The sequence below is a fragment of the Atractosteus spatula genome, chromosome 1, assembly GCF_055471065.1.
Source record: "Atractosteus spatula isolate fAtrSpa1 chromosome 1, fAtrSpa1.hap1, whole genome shotgun sequence".
Taxonomy (NCBI): domain Eukaryota; kingdom Metazoa; phylum Chordata; class Actinopteri; order Semionotiformes; family Lepisosteidae; genus Atractosteus; species Atractosteus spatula.
Window position 1 is genome coordinate 71367160 of NC_142706.1, and position 13643 is coordinate 71380802.

General features: G+C 38.4%; 1 protein-coding gene across 2 annotated transcripts in view; it reads right to left on the reverse strand.

The window, feature by feature from the left end:
* Positions 1-1174: 1174 nt before the first annotated feature.
* smox (spermine oxidase) overlaps positions 1175-13643 on the reverse strand; it is a 30561-nt gene continuing 18092 nt past the window's right edge. For both annotated transcript variants that reach the window (XM_088918043.1, XM_088918044.1), the window contains exons 5-7: positions 8572-9271; positions 3290-3450; positions 1175-1641 (exon numbers count right to left, since the gene is read on the reverse strand). In XM_088918043.1, coding sequence (XP_088774169.1) covers positions 1489-1641; positions 3290-3450; positions 8572-9271 — 1014 coding nt within the window. In that variant the 3' untranslated portion in view covers positions 1175-1488. The remainder of the gene's footprint in view (positions 1642-3289; positions 3451-8571; positions 9272-13643) is intronic.

The window sequence follows — 13643 nt, forward strand, 5'->3', positions numbered from 1 at the left end:
CTTGCAGTTATATCTGTGCTTGTACTTCAAACCCAGGGTCTGACTGCACATCCTGTAAAGCACTGTGGAGTTTGTACATGTCAGAGAACAAATGGCTTCTACAGATGGGTGGGTTGGAAGAGTGAGTAGACAAATGCTCAATTGTCTTGTGTACAAGGTACAAGTGTCAAAGCGACAAGTCATGATTCGCAACATTTGACAATTCCAGACTGGATGGATCTAAAATAGAACAGAAAAAATCCTGGGATTCAGTTTTGAATCTGTGATCTGTGAGCCGAATGTAATTTCACATATTTGACAATGATTAATCAAGTGTTCCATGTATCTTTTTGTGAAAACCTTCTATCCTTTTCTATATTCGCTTTTCAAAACATTCACACAAAAAGCTAATTTCTGTAAACCACAATGTAATTGTATTTTAATTGATGTTCAAAGTGTCTACATGTTTCTTATGTTTATTACCATTTAAAATGACCCACACCACTAAATGCACAGCTAAAGGCGTTGGAAATGCAGGTATAGTATCCCTTAGTTATCTGGTGTTACTCTCAAATTTGACCTTTTTTTCTTGAACTGTATAAATGTTGATAATGTTGATTATATAACTTCCTTGATGTCTTAGTCAACACAAATTCACCTTTCTCAAAAATAACAACAGTATCAACATTTACCTAGGAGTCTCAAATTGCTTAGAAAGTGACAAATTTACAATTACAATTTTATAAATTCCAACATTCAGAGATGATATTACATTATAGTATGTTTCTCCAAATGCTGCAAATGAATGTTTAAATGTTTTACATGTGAGCCTCTTAATTTACTGTAACAGTACTTTTGTTCTTTGAAGTTTGAATTTGTGTTAATTTTAGCAACAGGTGGTGCTATTGTACTTTCTGTTCAGTGTTGTTTTGTGTACTTCGTAAAACTGCAGAAAAAAGATATACTGTAATAATTTGAGTACCTGTAATAAAAGACTGAAAATAGCACATCTTAAGGATTCCAGGTCTGGATTTGTCAAACTTTGGGTATTTCTGTGCTACAGTATACATAATTTGCTATGTTTAAAAAATAAAATATGTACCTAAAAAAATATGTCAAACCTTTCCTAAATTACAGAATTCAGGTATTTAAAGGAAAATCTCAAGATTATATTTAAAAAAAAGCTTGAGCACTGTTTTGCATCATTAATATGATATGGTTTATTAGTTTTCATTGTTTATTATATAACATAAATTTAGATATAGAAGGCACTTACAAAAAAGAAAAGTGTTAAAAGAATTACTTTAAATTTTAAAAAAGTCTCAGAAAAATTAAGAACAGAGAGATAAGAGCACCCTTTTTCTGCATTACAGTACAACTCAAAATAATTCCTAAGGAGCCTCTATATTCAAACATCCATAACAATATTTCTTTTTTTCAGTTTTAAATGCCCTACTAAATATAAAAATGCATGAAACATATAATCGTATCACTAGTTAGTGGTTCTTTTTAAATGCTGGGCTTTGCTTTTTCTGAATGGTACAAATCCTGGTACATCTCAATAAGGCGGTTGGCCTCCCTCTGACCGGACAGCAAGGCCCCATGGGTAGTGGAATAATACTTCCTGTGTGTGGCCTCTCCCGCAAACAACACCTGTGCTGGCTAGGAAAGAAAGAAAAAGAAACAAAATGCAAGATTAAAAAATAGCAATTAGATCATAGGCATGATGTTATTGTATTTCACCCCTATTCTGATGAAGACACATGAAGACTGCCATTCGTGTAAGGACTGTTTCTGGAACTAATCCAGAGTGTTGGCTTTAGCAACATGACTGGGTAGCTTGTTCCATACTCCCAGAGCGCTTTGAGAAGAGGTGCCTCTTGTTCTCGGTTTTAAATGCACTTATACTTGTGTCCCCTAATTCGTTTCAGGGTTTATTCTAAAGACGTTGCAGCGTGGACCTTGTCAGTGCCATTGAAGATTCAGAATACCTGAAGCAGGTCTCCTCACAGTCCTCTGATTTAATGAGTAAATATGGATTTTTAAGAGTCATCTTGGGCATTTTTTGAAAAAGATAAAAATGACGGCGGTTTAGAAAGTATGGAGGATTCTTGGATTCTATGGAGGATTCCTGCTTTATCCATTCAAAAACTGGATCCATTCTTTCAAACCTCGTTGTTTTCTCATCATCCTTATCTCTTGTTCTTTAACCTCTACTATAAAAGCCAGCTAAATACTTATTTGGCAGCTCCTTTCACTTTAAAAACAGAATTCCAGAATGCTCAAAAGAAACATTTCAGAGTACTAGAAAGTACCCTCACTAGAATAAGATAGAATAAGCCACACCGAAGCTTTTCAGAAGGAAAGGGTGAACTGGAAGATATGGATGTGCTCACTTAAAACCAGCAGCACCTGGTAGAGAAAGGCACCAGCAGAAAGATTTTTTTAAATGGATCAGGCAGTCAGATATCAAAAAGTACCTGTTAAAAACCTAATAAATGTGGAGGGAGGAACTTGCCTCTATTTTTTTTAATATGCTGCATTAATTACCAATCACTAAACATCACTAAAAGTGTCTGCTGATGAATAAACCTCTCTCAGCACCTTTTGCATTCTGAAATCTTGGATGGTTACATACATCGGTTTATCCAACTTTTTCCAGCAGCCATATCACCCTGCAACTCACAACTCACAACTGGCAACCCAGTGAAGAACAGCAGGTGTGAGCCTGGACAGTACCTGGATGGGAGACCTCCTAGGAAAAACTAAGGCTGCTGCTGGAAAAACGTGCTAGTGGGCCCAGCAGGGGGCGCTCACCCTGCGGACTGTTTGGGTCCTAATGCCCCAGTATAGTGACAGGGACTCTATACTGTAAAAAGGCGCTGTCCTTCGGATGAGATGTAAAACCGAGGTCCTGATTATCTGTGGTCATTAAAAATCCCAGGGTGTTTCTTGAAAAGAGTAGGGGTGTAATCCCGGCATCCTGGCCTAATTTCCCATTGGCCCTTACCAATTATGGCCTCCTAATAATCCCCATCTTGAATTGGCTTCATTACTCTGCTCTCCTCCCCACTGATAGCTGAAGTGCACATACAGTAGGTGGTGGTGGAGGAGAGCCCCCATTACTTGTGAAGCGTTTTGAGAGGAGTGTCCAGTAAAGCGCTTTATAAGTGTAAGGAATTATTATTATAACTTTCATCTGGAGCAACTAAGTTCTGGGGACTCAGAAAAAATAAAGGCTTTGTAAGAAGTAATAAGCTGAACTGATCCGCTGGGAACAGAGCGAGAGAGAGGGCTGAGTGTCACTTACTGGTGTTTTTGTGCTTTCATTGTAAGGCAGTGGCATGGCTAGTTTCTCCACATCAACTCCACTGGACCCCACACGAGTGAAGGAGTAGGACCCATAGATGTAGGGGTTACTTCCCCAAGAGGAGCGCAGAATTCTCCGAGGTTTTGGAATGTTTTGGTTTCCTAAGGTTAGGGGGAAAAGAAAGAAAAGTACATACAGTATAATGGAATACCTCTCCATATCCACTTTATATATTTATGTTACTGTACATCTTCCAGTGCTAACAACCAAAAATGCTGGTTCACTAAACTTTTAATGCGGAATTGACAGTTACACCGCTGCTACTGCACGTTGCTATTAAGTATGCAAAAAGCTGGAAGAATACAGCATCTGACTTTCTGGGGTAATACTCATCCACAAACTTTCTCAAGCTTCAAGGTTTTCTGGGAGCCTGTGTTACAGACATTTCAGTACTTCAGACTGTGTAATTCACGTGGAGAAAGTTACTTCTACTGTTCAGTACTTCAGACTGTAATTCAAGTGGAGAAAGGTATTTCTACTGTGTAGTGATGATAATCTGTAAAAAATCAGATTTTACACACAGCTCTCTCATTTAAAAAAAAAAGTAAAGGTGAGCATCCTCAACAAAAACGTTTTCCGGGAGCAGCCAGTCTGAACAAAGTTCTGTGAGAAAAATAGTCTGTTTCATGGATTGTGACATTTAGTGAGTATTAATGTGTTTTAAAAACAGTCCATCAGGCAATATCTCATAGGGTCATAACTGTAACAGAGAACTGTTTCAGCCCCTACAGACCTCTTCTTTCAGGTCACGCTGTCTGCAATGGGGAAGAGGGATTACAAAACACGGTCACTTGGACACAGATGAGAACATGCGTGCAGACCACAGTTAAACCATTACAAGCATTTAATCTGAACAGTCTGCTCTGTTTCTTGCGGCTGTCTCAGCTTACCCCGACATCTGCATTACAATTTACCTAATTTTCTATCTCATTTCATTTTCCTGTACTGAATTACAATCATTGAAAGGAGAATTCCAGAAATCAGAATTTGAAGGAATGAGACACAATTTAAGAGAAATAGTATAAGAGAAATACAATCCTGATATTTATTTTAATTACCAATTCTGCATCCACAAACTCACATTTCTCTGAGTCACCAAAAACCTTCTTAAAATGCAATACTGTATGATATTATATGCATATCCATATGCATATTCAAAGAACTGTAACAAGTTAGGCAGGACCTACCTTTTATCATGTTGTTTACTTCCTAGTATATTGTTTCCATATTGGTGATCCTCTCATTTACTTATCAAAAATCATTCCTTTAACCTCACACATAACAGATGTAAGACATATTGATCTATAATGACTTGCTTCAGTATCTTTCCCTTTTTAAGGCTGGGTACTACATTAGCTCATCTCCATGTCCTGGGTGCTAAAACTGTTTTGAAGGACTGCTTTAAGAGTTTGTTCAAAGGCTTCTAAATAACAGCTCTCATTTCCTTGAGTACAACTGGTAAGGTACCATAAGGCTTAAGGAAATGTCCTTTCTTAACAGGCTGAAGGAACAGAGCATTTTTAGTCCCGAACAGGAAGGTTTATGAGTGACCTGACACAAGCATTCAAAATCCTCAAAGGCACTGACAAGGTCAACACAGCGGACCTAAAAACCAGAATAGGAGGCACTTTACACAAAGGGTTGTGGGCGTAGGAAACAAGATACACAGCCATGTTGTATAAGTCGTTACCCTGGCACCTTTCAAGACATGGTTGGACGAGATCCTTTGGTTAATTAGTTAGCAGTTAGTTAACTACTAACTACCAGAATGGTTAGATGGGGCGAATGGCCTCCTCTCATAAGTAACCCTTCCTATGTTCTTACAAGGTGAGTTCCAGAGAGAAACCCATTACTATCCATTATACTATTGTCAATACTAAACCACACAAACAGCATGTAAAGACATCTAACTTGAATCGGTTCAGAAATACCATTTCTGTTTGCTTTATCTACAATTTATGACATTGAAGAAAGGAGCACAAAACTCCTGGACCCACAGATCCATCTAAAAAGAAATGGAATAAACCATTACCCTGATAACCTCAGATAGTTGTGACCATTAAAACCTTTCTTTCTTCCAGGATTATTGACAGTAGCCTGAAGAATGGTAGGATCATTTATCATTATTGAGATGTTTTCTGGCAAGAAGACATAATCGTGTCTCTCTGCAACTGGAAATAACCAAATTCAGCGACTCAGAAAATATCTACCTCTAGTATGCTAATGAACTCTTCCTTTCACCCATTTTCAAATCTCTATCCACTTCAGGGTCCTGGGGAAGAGCTCAACCTGGCAAGCAACGGGCGCAAGACAGGATACAACCTGGAGAGGGCGCCAGTCCATCTCAAATGAACTCTTAATGTTCTCCAAAAAGCCACCAGCAGAAAAAGTACATTCTACCGTATCTGCTCAACATAGAAATATATTACTATTTTTAACTTTAAGATTAATTATATCAATTTAGGAAATGTCTAACTTTACACCGAGGCTTTCGAACTATAAATGTTAAAAGTTCTTTTCAAAATAAGCCTGAATTGACCTGCTCAATTACATTATCGTCTCTGTAAAAAGAAACCACACTGTGCTTTAAGATAGAGCTTGAGGCGAAATGAAAGGCTTGAGAACGGTAAAGAGCCCTAAAAACTTACTTCTGGATGGAATCTCCACACAGTGGGAAGAAAATCTCTTAACTCACATAAGATTACTGTAAAAATAAGCACTGACCTCAAATGCCGAATTGTAATGCTTCTCTGCCAAATTACACATTTTTTTATTAGTTTCCGAATGGAAAAATCTCGTCAGTGCTTAGAACCTTATTGTTCTCCCGTTTTCAAAATCACGTAGAGTAGATCATATACAGGGATGTGACAGATATATTTTAAGCTTGGATGTTTTGGGGGAAAATCAACAACATTTTCAACAGATGTTTATTTTTGCAAACTATCCCACTTATCTCTTATTTATTGTGTTGTGAAAAATTAATATATATTAGTGTGTGAAAAGTACACAGGCTGAACAAAAATTGTGGCTTAATCTAAAGTAAAAGCTTGTATTTTACAGCACTCCACAATTTTACGGCGTTATTTTGATAATTAGAGAGAAGTAATGAGGTGACCTTTTTTTGCTTTGCAGTAATTTTACCTTTACTGTGTCTGCAGAAAACCTTTAAATTTTACATCACAAAATACACAAGTTTAATATTTCAAAATGTCTGAAGACCTGTTTAATTGCAATACAATTAATGCATTTATAGTACATAAACACTAAAAGGGAACATAAACATATTTTGCATATTACAGCATTAAAACGTTCACACAGCAAACTCAGAAGCTGGATGCCAATACATTGGTCATCCCAGAATTTGCACACTAATAAACACTGCTTGTTTGACTCATTTTGTCAACATTTTTAAAAGAAACTTTGGCATGGAGCACTACTTAGTAGTACTTGGATTTTCAGATGCATAATCTAAAAGTCTTCAATAAGAAGACTAAAAAGTCTTCAGGGCTCTATCAGCATTTTCCTTTTCGGGTGTGCTGTGGACTTTATTTTAACTCCTCAGGAATGGCTAAAAAAATTGTGATAGTGATAGAAGAGTTTTTTTTTCAGTCAACCCCGTCCTTACATATTCTTTCCAAACCCTATCACTATATAAAATATAAATATATATAAATATATAATAGTATGGTATATAAATATGCTATATGAATATAAAAAAATTAACTATAACAATACTCAAGGACGCCAAGAGTATTTACACTCAACTGTGGCACGCCGTCTTAAAAAGGGCTGCGTGGACACTAATCTGCCACTAGAGGCCGCTAGAAACTCTCACTGTTCTGAACAGCCAAACAGCAGGTGTTAATTCTCTAATTAGTAGATTAGTGGTGAATTAGTGGTGAAGGGTGTTCCAGCACATTGTCATATGGGTGTAATTACGCTTGTGTTTGTTAAAAACAGTAAGGACTTTTGTTATTATTTTTCATTTGTTGTATCCTGGAATACAACACATATGCAATAAAGCCTCACGAACTCCACTACACTGGCTATCGTGAGGTTTTGTGCAAGCAGACCCTTGGGCCTGCCCTTATATAATAAAGAAGAAGCAATGAGAAACAGACACACAGTATTCCAGAACAGTTAAAAAAGCCACTTTGCTTCAGGACAATCTCATAGAATCGATACTAAAGTAATCCAGCAGCTATATCACCCTGCAAATCACAACTGACAACCAACTGATGCAGGTGTGAGGCTGGCCAGTACCTGGATGCGAGACCTCCTGAGAAAGCCAAGGTTGCTGCTGGAAGAGGTGTTAGTGGGACCAGTGGGGGAGCTCCCCCTGTGGTGTGTGTAGGCCCTAATGCCCCAATGTAGTGACTGGGCTACCATACTGTAAAAAAGGCGCCTTCCTTCAGGTGCGATGTAAAACCGAGGTCCTGACTCTCTATGGTCATTAAAAATCCCAGGGCATTTCTCGGAAAGGTTAGGAGTGTTACACCAGTGTCCTGGACAAATTCCCAGCTGGCCTTTACCAGTCATAGCCTCCTAATAACCCCCAAACTATGAACTGGCTTCCAGGTGGGGCTTCACATTAGTGGAGGTGAAGGGGAGACACCATTACCTGTAAAGCACTTTGAGTGGAGTATCTAAGTCTATTTATTTATATGATAATAATGTCAAAATCAAAGTGCAGGAGCTATAGGCAGTTCTGTGTTCAGCAGCTAGCGTGAAAGACCTGTTTTAAGAAACTAATCAAACTACTGACCATCTAAAAAGATTATTATATAGATCACATCTATACAATAATATAATAACATAAAATATAATCTACATCTCACTCCCTCCATAACAAAACAATGAACATTTCAAAAATGAGATGAGGAATCCTTTTGTGCGTCCATAGCAGCAGTGAACATGGAAATGAAGACTGCACTAATTAAGCTTTAGTTTAAAACAAAAACCAATGGAGCCCTTGCATGGCAGTCACTGTTTTAGAACTCATTAATTTTTCATTCTGCTTGCTTGAATCCCCCACTTTCAGAAGACCTTCTCCCTTGGGATCACATCATCCTTTAAAGTCACAAGCAAGAAGAGAAAGGGTTACGAAAGAAAGGTATGAGCTAGTTTGGAAACATGCAAGGTCAATACAGAGGTGACGGAACTCGCAACGGTTCTGAGAACGAGTCTCCTAATGCCGCAGGCTTGAAGGCACCTGTACTGACCTGTGAATTTGCGCAGCAGCTCCGTACAGGTCTCGGCCACGGTCTCATCGTCGCACCTTTCCATGACCAGAGCCTCGTCCCCGCAGATCCAGCCACTGAGCACGTAGCCGTAGCGCTCGGGCGGGTACAGGACATCGAAGCTGCAGATTTTCTTGTACCAGAGCTCTTCTGGGTAGGTGAGGTTCTCCAGCTGGGCTTCGTCCTCCCACACGAACTGGATGCTGTTGCACTCGGGGCTCCAGAAGGGCTCGGCGAACTCCAGGAAGATCTTGTCGGTGGTGCTGATGCCCAGCTTCTCGATGGACATGACCTTGTCTTCCGGCAGCCTGGGGGAGAAGAGGCCCTCGTTCTTCTTGAGGACGCCCAGCGAGACGGTGACGATGACGTGATCGGCTGGGATGAACTCGCAGTCCTCGCACTCGACGTACACCGGGTAGCCCTGAGCGGATGGGCCCCGGTGGTCGCTGTTGTGGTCTTCCGTGTGGGCTATGTCCTGGCGCACAGAGTGGTTCCAGTGCAGGCAGTGGATGGGCTTGTTGAGCTGCACCACGCGCTCGGGAATGTATCGCGCCAGGAGCTCCACGATCTTGATGAAGCCAGTGGGGATGACGTAATGGGCACCGGGGATCTCCGTCCACTCCCCAAACTCACTCAATGACACCTCGTCCATGCTGGGAGAACTGCTCTCACAACTTTCCACCTGAGGACAGAACATAGAAGCAGATTAATGGGACATACTGTAAGAACATGAGAGAGGTCACAAATGAGTGGAAGCCATATAGCCCAGCAGGCCCAATGAGTAGTTAGTGGTTAAATGATCCAAGGACCTCATCCAGCTGTTTCTCGAAAGAAGTCAGTGTATCAGCTTAAACAACATGGCTCACAGCTTATTCCATACGCCTACAACTCTTTTTGGTAATAACGGATTTAAATAACAACACTACAGAAGAACCAGGATTCCTACAAACATTAAGAATAAAATACACGGTGGACCATTACTTCAAACACACAACACCTTCTCTAAAAGAGTAAGGGACATTTCCAAAAAATAGCACAACCTGTGTTCTTCACTTGGAATACTGAAGAGAGTTCAAATCAATTTTGCCCATTATTGTCAGTGTGTCGATCTTTTAAAAAACAACGTAAGCGTCTTGCATCCTTAACTCGACAGAAAAAAATTATTGGTTTTTACCCCTTAGATCTTGCTGTTTAAATAACAACAAAGAGGTTCATGATAATATATAACACTAAAGCAACAGCAACAGAAATGTCTGAATACTAAAAATATAAAACGTAAAACCTAGTAAAAACTAGGTAAATGTGAAGCCAGGACACGCACACTGCATTCTGCAACTGAAATATACAAAGGCTTGGTCTAGGAAAAAACAAGTAGCATAGCTTCCACCTACATTCCTCTTAATGCAGTCTTGTTTCTTCTTGCTGAGAAACCAGTTTGAACCTGAGACAATCAAACAGAAACTGGTGTATATTGCAAATATTATCAACACACCAGGGCAGATGAAATATGCACAGAAAACACAAGCCTTGCAGCACAACATTTTAGTAATTAGATCACAATTGGATTCACTACACCACTGAATGGCCGTTGTTCTGTAAAGAAATAAAGTTTTGATACTATATAAACAGACCTTTTGTAAAGAAAGAATACATTTGGCTTTTGAATACTAGTTTTTCTCTACTCACGTGTTATGTTATAAATCAATTATTCACATTCTTCTTCTGCTTCTGAATTAAAAATGTTTTTAAACTTAGTGCTAGTTTTGGTGCACTAAAAAGTGCAGAAATCTCACATTTTGGAAGCCCCATGAATCAGAATTAAGTGGTTAAAAAAGAACAGTGCCTTGCAAAATATGTATAGGCCTATATATCTTCAACAAGGCTAACCTGAAGCATAATTTAATTGGATATTTCATACAATTCAATTTATTGCTTAGGAAACAAAGTTTTTGCAGTTAAAATTTAACTGAGCAGCTGGTCCCTTTAGTTGATTTTTGATAGCAAGGGGACACAGGTAAATTATTTTCTTGTAAAAAAAAATTTAACATTAAACTGATCTGTTTCCCTAAATTTCTCTTAAATATTTATACCCTAGTCAGCAGCTGATGCTGTATTTCCTATTACACTTTCACTATGACATGCATTTCACAGAGCTTCTTTTACAAATCTTAGACGAGCAAACTCTACTGCTACAGTGTCTAACAAAGGCCGTGCTTAAATTCTGTCATCAGAAACTCAAAAACACTTTGGAAGTAAGCAATTAATTCCTGCAGCTTTAGGAAAACACGCGGTTTCCAAAGCTGTCCTCACTGGGAACGTGATAAAGCTCAAATCAAGCAGCCTAACCCAACAGCACTGGCATCAATAAACCAGTGCTTTACACATTAAAGATCGTTATCAAACCCATTCCTCTCAAAACTGCGACAAAATTTGTTTAAACAAATCAGAAAATAGATAATTCCAAACTTTCAGATGCTTAAACTGGCAAGTAACTCCTCATTTGATTTTTTTTACTCAATCAAAGCATCTGAAATAATACCTCCTGTAGGACGCCTTGCAATTAAACACTATATCAGTCTGAGAGTTAATGACTGTATACATCAGACAAGCCACCCCATTCATGTTTCATTTTCAAGCCTAATGTATAACTTGTCTTTAGAGTGTGCTCTGCACTTTCGAACATTTTACTCTGCAATTTGCCACTTTGCAATTTGCCACTTGAATAACATCACTGCATTCATGCCTCATCTCAATAATCTCAATGAGGACATATAACATCGATGGTAGAAAATAATGCCATGATGGTCCAGTCGTGATGGTTTTAATTGATTATCCTGCCCTCCAGCAGACACAAGTACAGAATCTACATCAAAGTCAACAGCCGTGAGTCAATGTCAGCAGAACTTAGACCTTTCATTTAAATGCCCACCTCCCAGAACCTGGAGGCTGCTGTGGCTTTTATTTTCTTTGATCAAGCACATCTCTCCAAATCCCATTAAGTGGCATTTTGCCATTTCAGGCCACAGCAAAAGGAGTGGAAAGACAAACTAGATACAAGAACTGATGTGGCAAACGTAAGTGATACAAAAACTGAAAGAGTCAAGCCTGCTCTTTTGTTATTAACCCAATAACGCACTGGAGCCAGGCTTGCAGAGTGGCTTCTGTCTTTTGGCAGAGCCAAATACAGTTAAACTTCAGTATTTGTGAGGGTTAGGTCTGCTGGAGTTTCTGCGATTGGTGAATTTGTAAATACAGAAAGAGAAAGACTGGATCATTTTAAAGCACTTGCAAAAAATACAGGCACAAAACATGGAAAATCCTCAAACATTTTTACATGGAATTCCACATTTCATATGAAAATATAAATGGGTTTGTCCTAATACAGCCTGTGCAGTATGTGTGGGAGGGATGTAACAGATCTTGATAGTCCTGTTTTGCTCGAAATATTTCTTTTTTCAAAAGGTCATGAAACTTTACGATATGAAATAATGACAATATACGCCACCCCACCAAAGAAATTTAAATGATAATTTGAGGCAGCGCAGTAAAATGTCTTCTTAACACGTCAGGCAAAACAGTTTCCCAGTTCAAAGCGTAATTAAATTTCCTACTACCCTATATTACATAGTGTATCTCAAACAAGACGTTGCCTGGCACAGCACGTATTTCCAGGTGTGATTCTCTCGTGTGTACTTTCCCATTTTTCAGTGAAAACTGCAGAACTGTGTGGTTAATGAGCATATGAGCGCCCGAAACGTTTCCTTTCATTTCTATGACCTCAAGTGGAAAAAGGGAAATTTTCCACCTACTCTCCTCCAGGAAAGCAAACTGCTACAATAGGAAACCTACAGAAAAAAGGGGCACTTTTCATTTGGCTTGAGCAACACAAGAAAACTCCCTCAACGTAACTGATGGTCTAAGCAGAATTTCCTCTGCATAGTCTGAACAATATGTTCTTCAGTATTGAAGCACTTCTTCATCTGTTACTAACCTACTATTTGTTAGTTGCGCTTATGTTAGACCAAGGTGTTGCTCTTCCATTTGTATTAAAAAAACAAGCAGTAATGTAGCTCAAGATGCGTTTTTTTCCAACTTTGGTACGCATTGTTTTCCAAGGTCCAAAGAGAACAAAGCAAGGTGCCAGATTTTTACAATATGTGGATAAAATCACTTTAATGGAAAGAATTTAATAACTTATATTGGTTATAGGCAAGTTAAAAATTGAAAATTAAAGCCATGCATCATTACAGACAACGTATTGTTAATTCTTTTCTTGCATGAGATTAACAATAACATTATATTTTTATGAGGGTACCAATGTCTGTATTCACTGTATCTCTTATGAATAGCTGCTCATTAACTCTATTCTATTAACCATGGTGGTCACAGACGGTGTCTTCAGCTGTATGAATTAGTGTTACCTGTTTAATGGCAGCTCGTGCAGTCACAGCTGGAAACTTCTAATAAGCTTGTTAGAAGATTTCGACAAGAAAATATGCAATTATTATAATTAAAAAAGGATATTACCGATTTTTAATCCTTGTATTCTTCTTTCAGTAATACCATCTCTAACACAACAATTTAACCTGTATTACTTGTAAAAGAAGAGTTCAATTTAATCTTACAAGTTTTATTTTAAAATGCATACACTACTAGTAAAATAAAAGCTGACTTTTTTGTGATAACAGTAAGATGTTATCTTACTGCAGGATTTGTGTATCACAAATAAAGCAAAGTAAAAAGAACCAATGCCCATCAGTGCCAGAAATAAGCAATCTTTTCTTTGTGGCTTCTCAACATTACCACACTTGTACAATTAATCACGTCTTACTTCACTAAAGCAACTGTTAGTTTCAGATATGATTCCTTCAGGACAGTACAGGCACATCTACAACACAGGCGCTATCATTTTCCCTTTGCTAAGCCTGAGACCCGAAGGAGATTTACTATTGTACAAAAACGTTTTTTTTCCCGTTTCTGTGTTGATTTACACCATTATTAAGAAAACAGAGTGGTATTAAACAGTAACAGTAATTGCAGTAATTGCAGTGCAA